Source organism: Leptinotarsa decemlineata, unplaced genomic scaffold (assembly GCF_025532065.1).
Source record: "Leptinotarsa decemlineata unplaced genomic scaffold, Ldec_3_MD MMD2_tig00026369_RagTag_RagTag, whole genome shotgun sequence".
Taxonomy (NCBI): domain Eukaryota; kingdom Metazoa; phylum Arthropoda; class Insecta; order Coleoptera; family Chrysomelidae; genus Leptinotarsa; species Leptinotarsa decemlineata.
The window spans coordinates 6,075,838-6,099,793 of record NW_027412709.1 but is presented as its reverse complement, the minus strand read 5'-3'; the positions used below and the strand labels follow the sequence as shown (position 1 = coordinate 6,099,793).

The window sequence follows — 23,956 nt, the reverse complement described above, 5'->3', positions numbered from 1 at the left end:
CATACGGCATTCGTGACGTAGCACATTCCTGGATTTCATTTTTAGAAAATAGGCAACAATATGTTACAATTAGTAACCACAGTACGAGTACTAATGATAAATGTAATTCAAGTTTGTTAAATATTCCAATGGGTGTTCCGCAAGGATCGGTATTAGGGCCTTTATTGTTCTTTTTATATACAAATGATTTGGAATCACATATTAGGAATACTTCTTCAACAATGTATGCCGACGAAACGTCTTTAATGTATCTGACATGGATGAAAACTCACTTTTAGATATATGTGAATATACTTTGCAATCTGTTATGAACTGGTGCGGAGCTAATTCTTTCTATCTCAATGCTAACAAAACACAATTGATTAGATCTCACAATCGACAAAAACATTGCGTGCCTTTTCGATTTCAAATTAAGAACATGTCAATTCTGGGAAAAGAAGAGACAAATTTCTTGGAAACTACCATTGATGCATGTTTGACATGGAAACAAAACTGTTCGAATTCAACGATTAAAATTAACTTATTAGGTTATCTCTTCAGAAACCTAACAGATATCTTGACAGATCAGCAACTTTTGGCACTATACCAAGCTCAAGTAGCTTCCAGACTGAGACATGGCATATGTATATGGGATAACTCGACTTCGATATCAAATGTATTCGTTGCGCGGAATTATATTCTGAGAATAATGGCCAAAGCCTCAAAAAGGCCTCTTGCAGAAGTTTATTTAGACAATTTAACATTTCAACTCTTGTCAACTTGTATATATTCGAATTGTAAATTTTTGTCTTTAAAAACAAACATTAATGTATCACCAATGATATCATACATAGTAAGAATACTCGTCAAAAATATAACTTCCACATATAGTATTGTAAATGTAAGGTTACTTCTGATTCACTCTATGTGATGGACCCAAATATTTTTAAGTTACCAAAAGACATTATTGAGCTCAATAAAATCAATGAATTTCCCGGAAATCTGAAAAAGTATTCAATTGATAGTTGCTTTTATAACCTAGACGTATTTTTTTCTCATGAAATAGTTTTCATTTGTATTATGTGTTAATTTTAGACTGTTTTTATATTGATACGGACACTGCGTTTTCACGTGTTCTTCATTGCTGGACAAATCCTATACATACTCAAATGTCAAATGGATAATCATTAAACGAATAAAAGCATCGTCAAAAAAATCATTTTGAACTGAAATTGGTTTTTATTTGATTTTCCATCAAAAATTTAATATCAGCTCTTATAAATTATCTCCTTTTCTGATTTCAGTTTTTTCCCTAGAAACAATTGAACAATTGTCATCCGATGTATGATGTGTGTTTTTTTAGACAAAACACAAGCACTACAGAAAAATACTTGAGGCGCTCTAAAAGCGGTGGTTACATTATATTTATTATTATTATTTTTCATTACTTTCCTACGTAACAGTATGATTATTCACGAAACGATTCATATCAACATACTCATAATTAACTATTCAGTCTTTTTAAGGAAGTGGATTTCGTTTACTATAACTTCATGTGCATGCGAACATTAGTTGCCAGTAACCGTATCGATATACGTTATTTCAATATCATTATCTTCACTAATAAGGTCATTAAAACAAAATTCCGCAATGACCACAAGAGAATGACTTGTCACCAGTTCAGTCTAATATAATATTCCATAGTCATGAAGTTAATTATTTCTAGGAATCGTACAATCACAATTACCACCCATGCATTATGATCTAGAACTTTCGCCTTCCAGGGACCTTGAAATTAAAGGACAACTATAAACTAATAATTTTTATATTGAAAGTTTTCTGTTGGCTGATAAAGGGGAAAATTTAAAAAAATATAGGTAATAATAGTTATGACGTAGACATTGGTTACGGTGGCTTTTATAAGAAAATTATGCAACATTTTATGTGACATGTACACGTACAGGAAAAATTATCGAGCTTTCGTTGGATACGAAGAAAAAAGAAATGAGTGGTTATTCTGACTGATGATATTATTTGTTGTTACCCAACGTTACACTTAAACGTGTTGCTAATCGAAGTTGCGTTTTTAATATATCCCACATATTTCAAGTCGTTAGATTTTTTTTGCAAAGACTTTCAACGTAATATGAGGTTATTTGGTCATAAAATAGTTTCATTTAACACTTAACATCTCCTACTCCGTCAAATGAAATGAAAATGGGATATTTCTAAAAAAAAAAAAAACTGCTAAAGTTCCTACGCAGTAGACTCTGGTGAATTTCTCGTGGAACAGTACTACTTCCCTACCAGAAAATCACATTTCTTTGACTAATACGAAGGATAACGACAGTTTTGAGATTTTGTCCCCAGCAGTACAAGCAAGTCGTGACCGTCCTAGCGAACGCACGTATTTGCATCTGTCGGTATATCAAAGAAGCTGTGTATAGTAAATCAGTGCCGTCATGGGATCAAAAATTAGAAGTTCCAGCGATACTAAAGCTATGTTGATTGGTATTTTAATAATAATAAATGCTTTTATTGAAAGGTTACTCAGTACAAAGGATACTAATCTAACCTAACAAATGGCAGAATTCAACGTCTGCGCATGACGAATCAAGGCAGAAATTGCTCTTCCATCCAACCAGTAAGAGATAACTTATAATAATACACATTGTTTGCTTAATTAAAACTAGAAAGAAGAAAAAAAAAGGAAAAAAGGGAGAGAAGCAGAAGAAAAGTAGAAAAGAAAGGCAATAAACGAATAAATGAAAATTATATGTTCTATGTGTGGAAAATCATGTTACAAATATGATGATAAATTTGATGATTTCTTCATATTTATTGTAAAAACATATGTATAGGTGTCAACTGATAACTGTTATAAAAGAAGAGAACCGGATTGTAGCATGAATCTCTTCAAATTTTTCTTGAAACTAAGTGGTGATAGGGATTTGAATTCAATGGGTAGCCGATTATATAAGTGTGCAATGTTATAAGAAAAAGATCCTCGAAAAAAAGAAGTTTTATGTTTAGGTGCAGTCAAAAGATGTTTAAATCTCAAATTTAGATTATGTACATCGGTTCTAAAGGACAGTTTCGTGAATAGGTAGGCAGGTTTCCCAGTGGATATGACCTTATGGAATAAACTAGCAGAATGTAGTGTGCGCCTAGCATCCATGTTCAGCCACCCGAGTTGTTTCAAGTATTGAGACACATGCTCACGTCTCCGTACGCCCGTGACGAGTCTTATGCACGAATTCTGCAGTTTTTGAAGTCTCTGCCTGTCAGATTTCAAGAGTCCTGGACCATAAACAGTATCAGCATAGTTTGCATGAGATAGTACCAGTGCGTCGCAGAGTAATATTTTATTTGTTTTGTTCAAAAGATTTTTATTCGAGTATACTAATTTTAGATTCATATAACCCTTCCTAAGAATCTGAGAAACATGCGTAGTGAAACGCAGAGAATTATCGAGATAAAGGCCTAAATTTTTCGTGACGTCACTTTTTGGTAATTGAACCCCATCGATGGAAATGTTAATCAACTCGGTGCAACGATTCTTTGCATTTGGCCTACCGAAGAGCATGACACAAGATTTAGTTGGGTTTACAGAAAGACAATATTTACTTGATTCAGTTATCAGAGAGTGCAGATCATGACTCATTTGTTCTAGCGCAATATTGAGTGAGTTTTCATCGAATTGTAAATACAACTGTGTATCGTCTGCGTAACAACGCATAGAAGTGTGACGAAGGCAGTGTGAGAACTGAGAAGTATATAAAACAAAAAGAAGTGGACCTAAAATCGATCCTTGAGGGAACCCATTATTTATTTTAAGGGTATTCGATTTTTTGTTATTGAGTATGACACACTGAGAACGGTTTGTCAGATAATTTCCAAGCAGAGTGACCACGCTAGAGGCAAAACCCAGGTACTTCAGTATTGCCAGAAGTAGAGAGTGGTTAATACGATCAAATGCTTTGGAGTAGTCCAGCAATACTAGAAGACAAAGTTTATTATTGTCGATAGAACAATGTAAATCATCAACAACTTTCAAAAGAGCTGTTGAACAGCTGTGGTTTGGCCGGAACCCTGATTGACATGTAGGTAATATACTGAAATCATTCAAGTAGCTACGTATCTGCAAGTTTACAAATTTTTCAAACGCTTTAGATATGGCACACAAAATGCTAATTGGGCGAAGGTCAGTCAGACTCTCTGCATTGCCTATTTTGGCTAACGGAATAATATGCGAATGTTTCCAGATTGTTGGATAAATATTTTTTTGAATACAATAATTGAATAAATGGCATATGTGAGGTAAAATAATTGGACAACAGTATAATAACATTTGTATGCTGATATTATCAGGTCCAACAGCATTAGATTTAATACTTAACAGAATGGTGTAAATTTCATTATCGTTAGTTTCGTGAAATTTAAATTCTTGGTCATTCAGCTTCGAGCTCAAAAAAAGATTTATTGTATCATCATCAGGCGTGGAGATACTATTAACAATATCGCCAAAAAAGCTGTTGATTTTTTCAACATCCGAGAGGTGTTCAGGAATTGTCTTTTGACCTTTCTTCTTATAAACATTGAGCTTAGCTAGTTCCTTCCACAATTGTTTACTTTTCGACAAGCAATAGTTAAGATATGCCTTCTTCTCGAGATTTACCGTTCGATTTGTGAGATTCCTTAACTCCTTGTAATATACCCAGTGATGAGGTGACTTGGTTTTTTTAAATCTAGAAAGAGCGTCATCTCTGAGTTTGAACATGAGTTTAAGGTTATCTGTAATCCAAGGTGCTTTTTTCCTAGATATTTTGACAGTTTTAACCGGTGAATGTTTGTCAAAAAGTTCAAGAACTAACTTGTTGAGTATGGCAACTTTTTCGTCGATGTTATCGGAATTATAAATAGGTTGAAAATTTGTATTATTCAAATCAGAATGAAATGATTCTGGATTGAATTTTCTGAAGTCTCTAAAAGTGTAAATAAAGCTATTTTCTTTCATATTTGCGATATCTGACCTGCATGATACAAGAAAGTGATCCGAAAACGAGCTACAATCGACCGTAGTACAGTCGCTTATTGTCAATAATTCAGAGCATATTATTACATCTATTATTTTGCAGCTAGTTGTAGAAAAGCGTGTTGGCTGATCTACTATCTGTTTCAAACCGAAAGATTCAATGATCTCACTCAGTTGAATGCAAGATCTACTTGCAGAGTCTGAGAAATCAATATTCATATCTCCAGCACAGATCACATTTTCAAATTTCGGACATACTGAGGATAAACTATCTTCAAAACCCGTTAAAAAACTTGGAAGGGGTACATTGGGGGGTCTGTACATAGAGGCTACGGCATATTTTACTTTATGAATAGTGAAGGTTATCCACACCTGTTCAAGTGCATCTGAAGAGCTATAATCAATGCTGCTAGCTTTGAGTGAGTTTTTTATATATATAGCATCACCACCCCCTCTACCTACTAATCTATCCTTACGAAAAAGTTGATAGCCTTCCAAATGGACATAATGATTTGATATATTTTCATTTAGCCAAGTTTCCGAGACGGTGATGATGTCGTAAATATTATGAACTTTATCTTTGAAGTCTAGGAATCCATTTTGTATGGATCTAGTATTTATGTGACATACTTTCAAATTACGCATTGCCCGAACAGGATAAATAGCTGACGAAGAAGGTAAGATATAGGAAAAAAAAATAGAAATAAGAACAAGCGGATGATGAACTTACAAATATAAATGTATAATGAAGGTTAATGAATCCAAAAAAAAAAGAAAATTACGGTCCTTTCGCATTTCGGGGTGGATTTTCCCTCAACGGTTTCTTAGAAGTTGTTTCAGCAGAAGTTGTTTCATCACGGACTACGTTACGAAAATTGTAATGGAATGTCTCAAGAAACAAATTGAAGACTTCTCAAGAATTGTTGGTGGAACAAATCGAATGGTTTTCGATATGCAGTCAGGAGTGAACGTATTGAAAAACACGGTAAAAGAATTTAAATCTGAATTGAGCAACCTAAATGATGCCCTAAAAAAACAGATGACAGATGAGAAGGTTGTGCCGTTATCTGTTTATAAGAAAAAAACATCAAAACACCAAAGAACAAACGTCGTGATAGGAAGAGAGAGGTGAAGGCCGGTGCAGCGACAGAAGATCTATCTAATGGACTGCTACTGGGAGATGCCAAGCCAAAACAGGTCTGTTATTATATAGGAAAAATAAAGAATAAAGATGCCACAGTTGACAATATGCTAGACTATTTGAAGAAAAAACAACCTTTGATCAATTTTCAAGTAGAAAAATTTAACACAATAGGGCATTACGCCGCGTTCAAAGTAGGTGCCCCCATTTACTGGAAAAAATGAATGATGAATCATATTGGCAACCTAGAGTCGAAATCAGACGGTTCAATTTCCGGCCAAGGAGAAATTCGACCACAGAAGGGAACGTGAAACCCGCCACCAGCAACGAAGAGAGTGATTTTTTGATGCCGAGAACTGAAAACTGAAAATATATCAGTTTAGTACCAGAACGTGGGTGGCCTCCCCACGAAGTATAAGGAATTTATTCACAGCATACTTTCCAATAACTGGGATGTGATATGTATATCAGAAACATTGCTGAATGATAGTTTTTTTAATAACGAACTGAGTGATTCACGCTACCTGGTATTTCGAAATGACAAAAACTGCAGTATCTCCAGTGTGAACCGCGGTGGAGGTGTCTTATGATGTATCAAAGCCAAATTCAAATCAGTAGTTATTCTAAAAGTATAAATACCGATTTTCAGTGGTTATCTGTCAAAATCACTATAAAAAAAGTCGACGTCATGATCTGTTGTGTGTACATAACATCGGGAGCGAATTCGACGGTACCTATATGAACAGTTTTCTGAATCCCTGGAAAATTGTAATTAGCTCAACGCCACCGAAAAGTTGTTGTTAGTGGGTGACTTCAATGTCTCTGAAATAACTGATTCGATATATAATTTGAGAAACGGATCATCAAAAGCGAGATTATTCCATTCCATCATGTGTGAGTATAATCTATATGCCATAAATGATATATCAAATGCCTCCAATACTTTAGACTCAATATTAAGAAATATCACGGAAGCGACCGTGAACGAATGTGAAACGCCCTTAGTGCGGTTGTATAACTACCATCCAGCTCTCGAAATAATGTTCACTATCAATTTTCAACAAGTAACTGAATCGTCCGAAGGTGAGCACGTTACTGCATTTGACTTCAGGAGGGGAAACTTTGTGGAGCTCTACAGAATGCTATCTCAATTTTCATGGATACATATTCTATGTATGGATAATGACGACGGATGTATAGATATTTTCTATGATTGCCTGAAGGCCGTTTTTGAGAAATGCTTGGAAAAAAATACTTTCATCCATAATCGATTTCCCGCATTGTTCTCAAAAGAACTCATGCAAAATTGAATTAAAAGAACACTTTTTCAAAATAATGAAAAAAGTCAAGAAAATATCATTATTATATTGAAATATACAACGAACTTGGAATTGATGTGAAACGTTCGCATAATTTCTGTTATGGATACTATATAAAATAAATAGGGGAAGACTTTGGTTGAATTTTGATGATATTGAGGAACAAGAGGTTGAAAATGCTATTAAGACACTGAAACCCAAAGCAGCCATTGGAATCGATGGCATTCCAGCCTACTTTTTCAAGGCTTACTGTGACTTGTTAAAGCAACCACTGACCTTGATATTCAATCGTTCTCTGAAAGAAAATCGTTTTCCAAGTTTTCTCAGAAAAGCGGCAATAAGAACAATTTGAGAAACTGCAGACCCATAACAGTCTTACCAGCTTTGTCGAAGATATTTGAACGGGTAATATATAATCGAGTATACAATCACGTGGACTCAGTAATAATCGACCAACAACATGGCTTCATTCGTAAACAATCTACCATTACCAATTTATGGGCATTTAGTAACTTTGTTACAGATAAAATAAAAAATAGCTATCGAATAGACGTTATATACACTGACTTGGCGAAAGCATTTGACAGAGTTAACCACGAGGTTTTGATCCTGGAATTTAAAGCATTCGATTTCACAAACAACCCACCCGATTTCTTTCACTGCTATCTATCCAACAGAATACAGTTTGTATAGTTCAACGACGTATCTTCCTTCAAATTCACCGCTACTTCGAGAGTTCCGCAGGGCTCGATTTTTGGACCTCTCCTTTTCGTGTTATTTGTTAATGACGTTTCTCGGTATATCGGGAATTTTCAATTTCTCTATATGCCGATGACCTCAAGCTGTTTGGAAGAATCGATAGCAAAAAACATTCTGATATGCTTCAAGATGATCTCAAAAAATCTATCTACTTACTTTTCAGTATCTGACCTATGTCTCAACGAAGCTAAATGCAAAATAATGAGTTCCACACGAAAGAAGTCACCTACTGTCAAGGACTATTTCATTAATCATACCAATTTACAGAGAAACAATGAGATGAAAGTTCTCGGGATCATTTTCACTGGTGTGTTTAGTTTTTCTCGGTACATTGAATACTCAGTATCTGAATGTTATAGAAAAATGAGTTTTGTTTTAAGATCTAGCCGTGAATTCAATCACGATACTTGTTTGTTACTCTTTAACTTCATTGTTATGTATATGGTGAAGAAGGAGTCCATTATAATGATTTCAGCAATACTGGAAAAAAATGAAATTAAAAAAGCCTTTCGCTATATTACAAGGTGAGCATCATTCGTAGTTCCAAACCTAATCGAAACAAGATCACAAATTGAAAAATGTTCGGATATCTGCTGTGGGATGATAAAATGGTATGATATTCAACGACTTTTTCATACTCAACATAAGTGTTAGTTAAGTTTGCAAGTCAAGTTGTCAGGTATCAGTATATTATTTTAATTAGGATGTTTTTCTCCATCTTGAACAGGCAGGCAGTTATTGTCCACCCTGTTCCTCTCAATATACTTCTTACGACAGTTTTTAGAAATCTACCAGTTGGAGAACGTTGCTCTTGCGGGATGAATTTCCCGAAACGGTTTCCACAGCTACATATGATCTAGTAATTTAAATTCAACCTTAATCGCTACATTTGCCCTTTGGAGCGATTAGGAACTTTTTTGGAGATTTGTTTATCTCCTTGAATATATATTTTCCGAAACAATTCATTCTATTGCTACATATTTTAAAAATGATCATTGCATAATCTAAAAATCTTTCTGAAGAGTTATGTAATGTAATGTTATTCAATTCAAGCATTCAATTATTTTTGTTAGTGAAAAATATTGAATCCAAAAAAACTGTTCATTAAAGCATATAACTTTGAAAAGACATATAAACTTTCAAAAAGAAAGTGGAATTAGTTGAAACAGCTGTAACAGTGCTTACACTTACAATTGAGTAATCATTGTAGAAGTACCACATGAAACAATAAAACAACTTTCCTATTCAGTTTTTTAACAAGAAAAGAAAGACGTCTTAAATTTCAACGAAAAAAATTCCATACCTTGTATAATTATGAGTAGTGGCTCCCTCAGAACGTCATATTTTTCATAATATCAAGCCATCTAAACTCTCTTCACAATGTATCATATGAGATTCTGTCATCTCTTTTTCATAATTGTCATATAACAAATGACACATGTCTGTCAGATAAGAGGTACGTGAGTGCTCTCTTTCAATTTTTCATTCTTGAAGCTATATAACCCCTGGTGTAAATAACACATTTTGGCAATGTTGGTTCTAATACAAGATATTTTTTTCCCAAAGAAATAATAGAATAATTGTTATCTCGGGCTGAATTCACCAATGAGAAATTTAAAAAACAGGTCAAGACATTCTCGACTTTTCAATGTTGTAATTTACAAAGTTTTGCAACTTTTTTACATTTATTATAGATAGATAGTAATCTTATGATGAATAAACTAAAGAGATGTTGATGTTGGAGAAAATGTTCTAAAATGGGCTGAATCTTATCTCACTGAAAGTACTCAAAAATTGTTTAAATTCAAAATATTATCATCGAAAATCTGAATACTTACCACAAAGTGACATTTTCGGTCCAATTTTTCATAAACTATGTGCAACTAGTATTGAAAAACACCAACTCATCATAAATTATACTGATGACAAAAGTCTTTCATGCGATGGGGATAGTTTTCTGATCCCATAAACATGCAAGTAATTTGTTCAGTAGTACCAAAAAATGGTTTCAAAGCAGTATATTATCAATGAATCAAAAACTAACACGATTCTGTTTCATTCGGGACATCTGCAGATAGAACGTCCCCAAACCATAGAAAACATAAAGAGAGAGATATAAATTTTAGTAGTAAATTCCTTGGTGTTTTCATCAATTTGGACTGGTATGATCATTCGGAAAAGTTAGGCATAAAAATAAATTGAGAACTCTCAATAGATTCATACATCTTGATTCAATTGAAAACTGTATCGTTAAAATTTTGAAGCAGTTGCGAAATATGGAATCCTGTTCTGGGGAAGAAGTTCTGATGATGAAAAAGTATTCATCATTCGGAAACGAACTGTTGAAATAATTTTGAATATGCAGTACAGGGATTCATATGGAGGTTTCTTCCCATCAAAGAATTTACTCATCCTTTATGCAATGTACATTTATGAATGTTAAGTGTTTTTTTACAGAAATCATTTTTTATTGTGAATTACATTCCTCACAAACATGTAACTAGGACTAGAAATATCAACTGTCCTAGTCGCAGACTAACGGTGACTGAAAACAGCTCGCACTGCATGTGATTCAAAGTTTTCATCAAAATATCTGATGAAATAGAAGGCACGCATACATTTCAATCACATACAGGACTGTAATCTTTCCTGTAACCTACAGTGAGGCCTTTCGTTATCAATACACGTCTCAATTGTATGGTCAACATATTCAGGAATGAAAATTGTTATTATTAGTATTATATATTAGATGAAATCTAAATCAACTATTTATGAGTCATCAATCTCTCCGAAGAAGTTTTTTTCTTGATTGTAGATACTATACATATTTCGGAATAACCAACAATTTGTACGCAAATTTCACTTGTTTGATTTCTTTTCAAATTTCTCCATTTTTTGTACATATAAAAATTGATGGATACCGCGGTGGTTCTCCTTGGCATATCCTTTTAGATTGAGTAAGCATTGATGTGATCTACGGCCATGCAGACTGCGTTTACATCTAGCACAAAAATTTAGTAATAAGCCAAATATTCATGTTAGCAATAACTTTAATATTCTTTTGTCACAATCCTTCATTAAGCTTGAGTACCCAGTTATGCAACATTAACTGCACATAACTGCAAATGTGTATGAAAGTTTTCATGGGGTCATAATAAGAAATAATTTCAATTTCAAAACATACCACCCTAATGACCTAGATAGCTCATTGGGAAAGAAGCGATCAAAGTATCAACTATTATCCCTAACATTAATTTGCACTTTCAGTGTTGCAGGTTTGCTGTTCAATTTTAACGAGCCATCAATATTTTTTCAGGGCAGAAATGGCTGTTATATAACCAATTATTTCGAGTTTAACGATACTGATTTTGCGATGCACAAATACCTACTATTCGGTTACATAATCTCTCTTACCGTTTGAATTAAAAGCCGATTAACTCGTGCCTTATTTGAATACCAGATATTTCATATGTTTTCAGAAAAATTCATGCTGAGCTGAACAAACGATAAAAAACAATATCATTTAATGGGAGATGACGAAATTGTGTCAGATGGGATCAGAGCGAATTATCAAAAACTCGATTTTGCAGTATCCAATTGAAAAAATTTCGTCAACAAATTAACTTCTGTGATTGCTGCAGAAGAAGTCAGCAAAATCTACCTGACACCTTCAGTACCTGTAACAGAAAATGTATCAGGTTCTCAGTCTTACTAACTTCTCCATCCACTCTGCTCAAAATTTTCGTATACCATCAAATGATGAAAATGGAATATCCACATCATGCCACTAACGCGCGACAAATGAGCGAAGTGAAAAACTGCTGAAATAGTTATAAAACAACTGATAATTTGTCGAATTAAATCACAAAAATTGTAAGACCACAACTGGCCATATTTGAGAGGAAAGTAAACGAGCCGAAATCTAATATTCATGTTATGAAGAAAGAACACCAAAAAATAGTGAAAAATCTCAATGATAAGATAAAATTACTGAGTGCCAAAGTCAATGAATTGTCAGTGGCGTTCCAGAATCCAAAGTAAATAATATCTGAAATACCAGAAATTAAACAACGAGAAAATAATATTTGTTTGGTGTTCCTGAAGAGGCAATAGTACGGGATGTTGTTAAAATTATTGTTCCAAATTATGAAATGACTGGGTCAAAAATCCATCGTTCAGGGAAACCCTCTTCTGGAAAAACCCGACTTTTAAAAATAATTATGCCTGATATTTGGGACCACTCACAACTCATTAGAAACAATGAGAAGATACAAGCTATCAACCGGTTCAAAGATGTATACATCAAACCAGATCAGACGGTCATGCAAAGGGAGGATTTGCCTATACTGCGCTATGAACTGAAAGAGCGACAAGAGTCCGGTGAAAATGAATTATTTATGAAATACATTTATAACAAAACAAAATCAATTCACTCATCCAGTAGGTACATGATGAAGAGAACAACGGAGAATTACTTCCAGATTGTTTCGTAACTTACCAAAAAGACCGTAGAACACAAAGTGGAGGTATATTAGTAGCAGCGAACAGTATATTATTCAAATCAGAAATATATGAACTCACTTGTCTTATTGATACAATAGATTTTCTCTGTGTCGAGGTATTAACGGAAAATAGGAAAGCAATATATATTGCTGCAGTTTATACTCCGCCAAAAACAACGATTGAGGAATACAACGAATTCTTTGGACTCATAAAAAGCTGTCTTGAAGAGAACAAATTCATTATTATTGGAGATTTCAATCTCTCTGAGCTACAAGAATTCTACGACAACGGTAACCAAACGGATCCTAATCCGGTGAATTGTCGATTTTTTGGACTTCGATGATTTAGTACAACACAATTGGAATCAATCAAAAACATCAACAGCAGGCTATTGGAATTAGTGATATGTTCAACCAAATCTGCATGTGTTGTGCAACACAATGAAGATCCATTAGTACCGACAGATCCCCATCACCCAGGACTTCTGGTGAAACTGTCCAACGACGCTGTGAGCTTCAAAAAATTTCAATCAACTCTTATGAGATGAAATTGAAATATATGAAATCCAAGATGAAGCAGACTGTTTCACATTCCAGGAAAACTTAAATTCTTTGACTAATTTGTAATTTGTAATGCATTTGTAATAAATTGTACTTAAAGTACAATTTATTACAAACAGAAAAACAGACAAAAAGATCTATAGAAGTGAGATACAAGGAACACATAGCACACTTAAAATATGGAAGACCTGAAAAATCAGTAGTCGCCCATCATATTTTGCAACAAAATCATTCCATAGACTTCAGTTCATTGAGATTAGTTAGACAAGTTAACAGCAACTAGATGCCTATGAGAGTGTAGAAATGAGTAAACATAATAATATTATGACTAACGATGACAGACAAATACCAAATAGCATACTATATAGCTTGTTAAAATAATATTATTGGATTTACTGATTACTACATAAGGACACATTGTAAAATTAAATTTAGATAGTAATATTGTGAAATTGATTTTTTTATAGCTGAAAATTATTTTATATATAAATTCAACATTCAAACACTACATAAGGACATATTGTAAAATAATAGATAAGGCAAATTGTGAAATTAATTTAGGGTGGTATACCTCTATGGTTTACCTGTATAGTATACCTGCATAAATAGCATAAATAGCGTTAGGTTAGGAAAGTTTCCAGTTCAATCTTCCTCTTGAAGATGATCACTTGATGATCGAAACACGTGTCTAACTGTTAAAAATAACGATTTGGTGTTGGGAAAGAACTCCAGTAATATTGTATGCATCAGATAAATGAAATAATTATTTTGAAGTAAATATTGACCTTAACTGTGTATAAAACTTCAAAAAATAAAAAAAATGTTGAAAAGATCCAATGAACCCAATTTTCAACTATAGATAATAAGAATTCATTTAAAAATTTTTCTTGCCTTTAAGATACCTTCTGATATCTGATATCTGGAAGATATTATTATAAAGACATTTGGTTTTTCTGGCAAAATGTCTACAAGGTAGTTCGAATTACTGAAAAAGTAATTCCAAAGAGTAATATTCTGCTAATAAGAATTTTCAGACTATTCCTATCATTTGGCTGGATAGTGACAAAAAAAACTATTGAATATCAGATCACAGGTCACCTAAAATTTTGTCGATTAATTCCTGGTAGTGAATTTGATAATAAAATGTCGAATAGAGGTGAAAGGATATTAAACAAAAGCTAACAGGCACACGACCCATTATCATAAATCAGTCTGTGAAATTCTTGAAAATGAAGCATATTCTCCTGAAACTATGTGACAAATACAGTCAACAGGTGGTCGCACCTGTTTTTTTATCTCCGCATCAATTTTGAAATAGTTGTTTATTTCATAACAACACACGAAAATCAAATCGAAACACAGAATTCCGTAACTAAATCAAAAGTGGCAAGATTTGAGCCATCAATATTCATAGACAGATCGTCACTCGTTATCAGTTCTGCATTTGAAGTTCTAATCTCTTTTTCTCTCTTTGGACTCTCGAGATTTATATTGGTGCTTGTGTGTTTATGGGAGAATGTTGGTCAGGAAAGACATCAATCACGATAGTTGGCCTTCGAGCCAAGCTTCCGGAGCTTATGAGTTGGAAATTTTGGGAAAGTCCATTTGTATGTCAAATTTTTTGTGAAATTGAATTTTCGATGTAGTTCTATGAATGTAGTTTCAGAAGTGTGGCATCTTACCATCTAGGATAGATGACCTCTGTCCCAGTTGGTTGTGAATAAACATTATAATTATCCAACTTCCTGTATGAATCGATGAACAAATAAATATCAGCAGCGAAACAAAATAAAAATTATTAACGCTTCCAACTTACACAGCACTTGTAAATTCAAAGATTGGTATTAAAGCAGCCGGCAATATCAGAATTTTTTGAACATGGCATGATGATCACACCAATAAAGTCCGCTTTAAATTCAATTTGTGCTCAATAACTCAAGCTGAAATAATGAATGCAGAACTGGCGCACTCTTCCAACTCATATATTAAAATCCTCCTCTTACAAATTGAATTTTTAGCTTCAGCTATTTCAGTTCATAAAACAAATTCACATAGTCTGGATGAAATAGCATTTGTGAAAAAATGAAAAAATACCTAAATTGATTTGTATGCAAAAACATTAATAAGTATCAATGAAGGCATATATGAAATCGCCAAGAGGATATAGAATACTACACGTTTATTTTTTTTGGTTTCTTGGAATAACGGTCTTATTCATCCTACGTATTTTCATTCAACGATGTTTCGATATTGTCTATGTCATCTTCAGGTATAAAGTCGAGAAAAATCTTTTATTTTTCTCCGTTGTAATTTTTTTTCAAGTTTGTGTAATCCTTCAGTAGTTATTCAGTAGTATTTTTGGCAATTTCTAGTTCCCAGCCGACTATATTTTTTCCTAAGAAACACGACAGTGTTCGTATTCAAACTACAATGTCAATAAACACCTCATTCAATATGGGTATTTTTGCTGTGTGAAAGTAATCAGAAAGTATAGGACAAACAGAGGAGAAATTGCACAAACCATGAACATGACCTTTTTTATATCGTCGAATTACGTATTTTTTGTTGTATAATTCAACGCCTGCTGAGATGATTGCATAAAGGTCGAACCGAGAGATCAGTGATCTCTCATTCGAACATATCAATTTTGATCATTATGTCTGGTTGAAATGAAATTCTTTGAGTGACTCGCATTTGCTATTGCTGAAAGTGATCCAACAATAAAATTATATAACATGTCATTTTGGGATACATCTATAACATTCTTGTTTGATATTCTTTATGGAATTCAATTTTCAAATGGTGAATGTGAATTTTTCAATAATGAAGCATGCAGGTTATTTTTTGTGTTTTGAATTATATAATATCGCTCTTTTCAATGGATTCAATTAGGAAGGAACTCCTAAAATGTAATCATATGTGGCCTTCAATATAAAATTCAATTTTCTCAAGCTAATTATTTAATTTTTTTTTCATAAATGGAAGTTGTATTCAATCGAATATAATGATCATAATTAAATATTCAGTGAACAATTCACTTATATTCGTACCATGACGACAGATTCATTACCTGACAAGGAAAATGAGATATTCATGTCAAGTATTTTGACGAAACGATGAAACAACATTATATGTATTTTATGAGTACTGAATTAGAAACCGGAAATTCACTACGGTAGAATGTTATTTCATGACATCTAGATAATTTTGTTGCGAATAACAAAGTATTTTTCAAAATTTTTTTCCACATTTTTACTAACTGTGTCTCCAACTGAATCATCAATGAAGAATTTTTTTTCTCACGGACATAATTCAATTCACAAGCAAATATATTAGTTGGACGCTAAGTGCGTAATTTTTCTATCAGAAGGGGATATATAGCTCTGTAAGACATTTTCGTTATTGAGTCAATCAATAAAGAATTTGTAGAAGAGGGGAACTGAACTGTTCACTTGGGATGTTACTATGTAATAAAAACCACTGAAAAGTTCAATTAGTCCGTAACTTGTCATATTCAGAAATTCTGTTTGTGAATTGAATAATCGACGTAAAGCTGGAATTTTTATTTTTTGCTTCCTTCAAATGATACGACATTTCGGAAAATGACCTTTTTTTGTTTCCAAAACGTCAAAATTTTGCTCATGAACAATGCCTCAATTGCAAACGGCTATACTCCTTTCAACATTCATAAGATTGTGGAAGATTATACACCAAAAAATACTTATAAAAACGTATGAATAGCCTCCGTTGAAATTCAGAGAACTAAACGAAAGAACTTCTTGTTTTTATTCGTTATCTAATGATATTTGAAAATAAACTCTGACGTCTGATAATCCATGAAAAGCTTTCCAATTAATATTTTGTTTGAATCCCACAATTAACTGTTAGTTATATAAAATATTTCATGTTTTGTGGGCTCTTGACAATAATCATTCAGGTACTATTTTTTTAATACGTATTCACCTACCACCCTTTTTTTTTTCGAAAGGCATCCAGGTGTGGGAAGTTTCTGAGTATCTGAGGTTTCGAACCATTTTGAGTGACCAAAATGGAGAGAGACTCAAAACCGATAACTTGTTTCCGTGAGCATATATCTTACCATATTTATGACGTCACTAACGAGCTGATGGTAGGCAAAAGCCCACAAATGCAATGATTGTAAAAAAGCACTCACTCATGCTGGCATCGTTTCATGTGCTAATGCAAATGCCAATCCGATACAGAGCCTGGACATCTTGAGTTTTCTTCATTAACTTTACCTTTCCTAAATCATCGATATGAAACTATGCTGGACCAAAAGAAAAAATTCCACATCAAGGCTAAAACATTCGGCTAAAACATTTCGACTATGGTACAGAAATAGCCGGAAAACTAACTCTGCCTGATGAAAAAAAAAAGAACTGGTGTAGAATAATTTCAGAAGAGCACTGCTTCCAAACTCCAGAATTATAACAGTTTTCCAATGTGCATTTTACCAACTGAGGTGAGATCATCAGGACATGGAGTAGGCTGTACCTTATGATCCGGAAGAAATGCAAATGGAAGTCTTGATGACTTCGTGAATCACATCATTGTATTAACTATATTTGGTGAATGTAATGGTAATTACACCAAGCTAATTGATTTAACTTTGCTGGAGGTTTCAGTTGCTCTTTTCATTTATCGAAGTCAAAAATGAAAGTGGATCTGATATTGACTCTAAAAGACCTCGATTCAACCGCTTAATCATGATTATAGAAAAATAAGTTAGTGTGATCGAAAACAACTTACTTGTGCTTCAATAATACGAGTTGAACAGTTCGTTAGAACATTTTTTTCTACCTTCATTGTTTTCGAAAAAATTCAACGAAAAACGCAGCCCAAAGTTTTGGAGAGATCACAGACTCTAATTTCCCTCCTTCCCAAGGCCTTAACTTGGCCACTTACTAGTTTCAGATGGGCATCTATAATAGCAACTCCTGATCTCAATCAATCAATCAATATTCATTTCCATTTTTTCGACATGGCTTACATGTATTGGAATTGTCAATTGGCAGGTGAATTAGTACATTGAAATAAAATAAAAATTTACATCAAAAAAGAAAAATAGAAAGGTTAAAATACACCTACCTTGAAATTTACATCGCACGTGGTCAATCACATATTATGAATTTTTATAAAATCACATATACACACTACAAAACCATTTTTCCATTAAAAAGTTCTTCAACTCATGTTTAAATGAAGACTATTTATACATTTCAAATCTTCTGGGAGATTGTTGAATATTTTGAGTCTGAAATGATCAGGAGTACATGAATTTATTTTTCTTTTTGCAGAATTTACATGAAAATGGTGCATTTTCCATGTTCCATAGCCATGAATATCCGAATTGCGAATAAAAGTGTTCTTATTTTCAATGTGTGTGATCTGAAACCAAACCGGTCACTGTCTAGAATTCGAAATATGAGGCCCGTTCATTTTTCATGAAAATCTATTGAATTTGGCTCAGTATTAGAATAATTGAAATTGAGCGATAGCGATAACTACAGGTTAGGTTTTAACATTGACATTATTTCTGAAATCGGAAAAATACTGCCAATATGAAAAACTAATTGAATGATGCCACAGATTCAATTATACTGTGAACAACTTTGAAGATTGAACAATTCAGCTCATAATAATTCAGGCATTGCGACTTTTTTAACGATCTAAAGGCTTATTTCACTTTGTCGGAAAGAATGAAGTACTCAGAATATCAAAAGATTGTGTTTCATTATTGTCATTGATCGACATTGAAACTGAAACACTACAATTGGAAAAGAGATATCGAAAAGTGAAAAATACAGTATTCATTATTCAAAGAGTTTCAAGTCAATCTGAAATAAAATAGATGATTCATGGCCATTTTCCTCAAATCGAGAGTCATCGCTCATAAATAAAGAAAGTATGTTAAAAATGATTCAGTAAGGTTCAGTGAATAAAAAGTGATTGACACAATTTAAAATTTCAAAAGAGTGAGTGGACAAATGAATATGTACAGTACAGTCATTTGATATTCAGAATATTCAGAACTCGTCATTTCACATTCTGGGAGAACACATTTCTGCATAAAAATCAACACGTTTTCAGCTCACTTCCTTTCCACAATCCCCATGTCCAAAACTTCAATCGAAAATAACAGTCGAATGACACCTTGAAAGTCTCTCAATCCTGTATCCACCCCACTCCTGTAACATTCTTGACAATACTACTGCGAGTCGTTTACTCAAGCGAATTAAAGATGAATTCAAACAATTTCGAATTCAATGACTTGGCTTAACAGTTATTTTTTTTTTCTGTCTAATTCTAACAACCTATGATATTTATCAAACAACTTATATATACTGATAAACATTCAACTGATATAAGCAAATACAAATTGGAATAAGTAACATTCTCCACCCACAAGCAGACTTTGCAAGGTGGGTGTATCAACTCCTGACTGAAAGAATATACAGTTTGGGGACAGGTCACATATATTTTTCATGTTTATTTCCAATTCGAACAACTCTAATGACCCCGTCTTTACCGGGAAACGCTTCTTCTATATTTCCTACGAAATAGTATTTGTTTTGTCATGCCATTTTTGTCTCTGAAGAAGTGTTTATATATAATTACCTACTGACCATTCATTAACGACCTTCGATGTGATTCATTTCATTACTCTATTGAAAACAGAGCGAAACAACCGGTCCTGAAAGTCGTAATCTGTGAGCATAGTCTTCCTCAAGCGTGGTACAGATTGATCCTTCATCAAAGAGTGCGTAAGTCGGAATATCCCCAGCTAGTCCTCTAAGAAGCACAGGTGAGATTCGTAGCAATACAGTTTTAATTTCATTTCATGAAGATTTGCTATGGAAACTAGCACAGAAATTGGCGTGACTGACAATATTGTTTGGACTCTGCGATTCATTTTGTGGTTGTTAGTTACTCACAATATCATTAAGACTTCACAGTCCATTTTGTGATTGTTTATTGCATGGAACATGAAGTAGAGAATGATGTCTACCTCTACAACCATCCTCACCACACCTTGATTTAAAAAAAAACATTTACTCGACATATGCCCAAATTTGAGGCAGAGAAAACATAATCTGAGGTTTCGTCTTTCATTTACTGAATGAGTCAGAGGATTTCATACATTTTGATAATACGTGACTCAGTTTTCTACCAAAAATGCACTCACTACTTTTATTCCCCGAAAAACTATATTTTTTTGAAATTATGACAGTTTCTCTTCTGATGGGATTCTTAGATAGACTATTTCTTTGAAAAAGATTACTGAAAGCGACCATCGAGTTGAGCTCTTCTTCAAACCATTCAGAAAAATTTTCTAATAATGTTTGTATTCCCTTCAAATCACGTTGATGCCTAAATTTTCCCTATGAAAAAATTTCGCACAGTGAAAAGCTTTTCTATCAAATTTGCCAAACTGATGATAATTGAGACATTTTTCATTGTAGTTACGATGTTACTCACAACATTAGAAAAATAAATTCAACACTCTCACTCGTCTTCTTTAATGTTATCAGTTTTTTTCGCCTTTTCTATCAGCGACAAAATTTTACATTCGGGTCTACCAAAATTCATTTTCACCATCTTGATAATTTTGGAAACGTTTCTTGGGTAAATAAGAAGAGTTTTGATAATTTCTCTTGCTTTGCCCTTCAATGCCCAGTTCATTCGGAATCAATTGTCTTTATCAGATAACTCGAACTGATCTATAGATCTTCTGAACTCACTGATGAAAAGTAATAACTACGATGAACAATATGAGAAAAAATAAAATGCTATTTTGAATATACAAGCAAGATCAAACCAAAGATTCAACCTAAACACACAACTCTACTATTTGAAATGTCACTACTGAACAGAAATAAAAACTCGCGATGGAAAATGCATTGTATAAGTACAGAATATGGTCTTAAATGAATGTCAACTCAGTATCACTATTTGTTGAAATAGTGAATTCGTACTATGAACATGGGACAGGAATGTAAGATATATGTGTATTGGAATTGTCATATGAATTAATAGAAACTGTAACTTCAATAACAGACAATATGAATGTTTGGAAATAGTCGTAAATGTTACAGTACTAAGTTACGTTCTCTTGATGAAAAATATAAAGTGGTCGACTGAATCATCCCAAGTATCAGAAGTGAGAAATACAAACGTTTTCAAAATTTTTTATCGACACATATTCCTTCTTCAAAAATGAAAGTGATTCGTGTATTGAACGAGAAAGATTCGACGAAAGGGATGTCAGATCCTTTCGTAACATGTTAACCGTGATTCAGCTATGTTGTACATGAATGAATATGCCTTTTATTTGAATGGGAAAGGGAATCGTCGAAATTTTCGATATTGAAGTGATTATAGTCCCAATATGACACGTCACGTTCACAGTCAATATTTCCAACTCTGAATGTATGAAGAAAAATGATAAGTAGTCATATTGAAAGACTCATTTTTTCCAGAAATGAATGTAAATGGTGATAATTAATCCAATTGCAGAGTAATCAATTTATGCCAGATTTAAACTACGCCATTCAGAAAATACTTGACTGACAGACCTCATTTTCTGCTTAGAAAAAAATGTATTATTACTGCTTTTATGGTTTTCAAGAAAGTTATTTTGAGTTAACTAGATAATATTGTCATAACAGGAAAAGCAACAAGGACATATTTGACAAGTTTGTGGAAAGTATTCAAATGATTGAAGCATCTGTTTGCATTTTCAGATAAGATTATTGTTTTCTTTGAATTATTGAAATATTTTGATCACATCATCAACCCGAAGGGTTACTGAAAGAAAATTCATGGAAGTCTGTAATGTTCTATTCGACATAATCATTTTCTCCGTTGAATGTGGGATTGAAATTCGAAGTTTTAAATTTTTTGCCTAGTAGCAAAATGAAAACCATCAATTATATGATCATTATGGAAATTGCTGCTTTCCAATATTTGCGAACCATGTGGACTTCCCGTAACTTGTTTGTTACATTTTATTGGAGACGGGTCTGAGAAAACTATACGTGAAAGTTTCATCAATATACTCGTATAGCTGAAGAAAATTTCAAAATCATTTTTAAGCACAAGATATTTTCATGAGTTCACAAACTGAAAAGAAGAAGAAGTTTTCATCAGGTTGCAAAAGTTGATCTGTTATCGTTGGAGATGATAGAGAGCAAGTCTGAAGGCAAATGTAATGTATCAACAGCATACTGATATATTACAATACTTCCTAAATATTACTATTGATTTGGTTTCAACTTTGCTTTCGCCTAATGATATGGATTTCCCTCGTAACGCCGGAATTGCATAACTACTTTCCTATCGGCCTCAGGAGGAATGCTTTCGCTGAAGTACACTGAACAACTTTTAAAAACACTTTTAGAACCAAGCGAATTACATGTCTTGATGACAAATTTCTGATCCTTTGGACAAAACATCAAAATCGTTGAAATTCCAATAATGAGCCTTTTAGAAATGCACGACAAGTATTCGATAATTTCGAGACTCGCTGAACTTTTCTGTTAACCATGTAATTTTATTCAGGTGACCTGTCGATGGACAGTATTTAGTGAGTATCCCTCTCATTTTTCTTAGCCAAGTCCTGCTTTGTTGAAGCAGTTCAATTCTTTTTTCGAACAATTCCTTTGTGAAGGATTTCCGGTATGTTCCGTATGTTTTTACAGTACTCTCTATGTTTCTTGTAGATTCAATTATAGACTCACTTCCCTCACAATGACCCTGATAACTCCACAGCTGGTTCAGGGCCTATATATCGAGCTGATTCTTGTTTGACACACTCATCAGCTTTCTCGTTGTATGCGATGCCCGAATGTCCTGGCACCCAGTATATGTTCAATCTATTTATGTTTGCTAGTTGGGTTTGTCAGTGCCTCAAGTGCAGTCTTACTGCACCTCAAGTTGATGTTTTTTTAGTGGGTATACATAATACTAGCGACTCGCCCCGGCTATGCACGGGTGCAATGCTGATACTTCCTATATAAAAACGTGTGCAATCGCTGCTAAAATGCTATAGGGTGAAGCTCGACCTTAGATGTGCTTTTTATAGGGACGCGTCGCCACCCCCCAGCCGGTATCGCCATGGGGCTATTATACAGAGGAACAGACAGCGGAAAGCGACTTAGTGATATACTTTGTAGTAATACCTATTTTTGTTTCAGGAGCGAGTCTACAGAGGAGATGGATGTCGAGTTTACGACTCCACCTGACCTCCTTGTAAATTTTGTTCAGGAGCGAGTCCACAAAGGAGATGGATGTCGAGATTACGACTCCAACAGACCTTCCTGTAATTTAGTTCAGGAGCGAGACCTTCTCAACTCCTGATCCAATAACTGAACCTAAAAAAAGGTTTGATGGTGCAGCCAGGAAACGACTGAGTCATTTATAAGGTACCCCGCTCAAGAGCGGGGTACCTTATAAAACAGCCTTGCACCAAATTCTTGAGCGTCGTACGTAGAATCTGTCTCAGGTGGGGGAACAAAGCCCCCATGTGCAGGTTAGCAAACGTTTGCGCTCCAGTGATGATTCACCAAAACCAGAGGTGATTGAATCTAAGGCATCGTCAGGTGTAGCTGGTGTGCAAAAACCCTCATATGAGAAGGTT

General features: G+C 33.8%; 2 protein-coding genes across 2 annotated transcripts in view; both read right to left on the bottom strand.

Moving 5' to 3' along the window:
* Positions 1-23,956, bottom strand: part of LOC111507510 (uncharacterized) — a 484,193-nt gene that overhangs the window by 181,618 nt on the left and 278,619 nt on the right. The window lies entirely within an intron of this gene.
* Positions 2,858-5,659, bottom strand: LOC141486745 (uncharacterized). Its single transcript, XM_074185252.1, has one exon. It carries the CDS (start codon positions 5,657-5,659, stop codon positions 2,858-2,860), a length of 2,802 nt encoding a protein of 933 aa, XP_074041353.1.

Excerpts from the sequence above, each read along its gene's own strand:
- LOC141486745 (XM_074185252.1), bottom strand. The coding sequence starts at position 5,659 with ATGCGTAATTTGAAAGTATGTCACATAAATACTAGATCCATACAAAAT.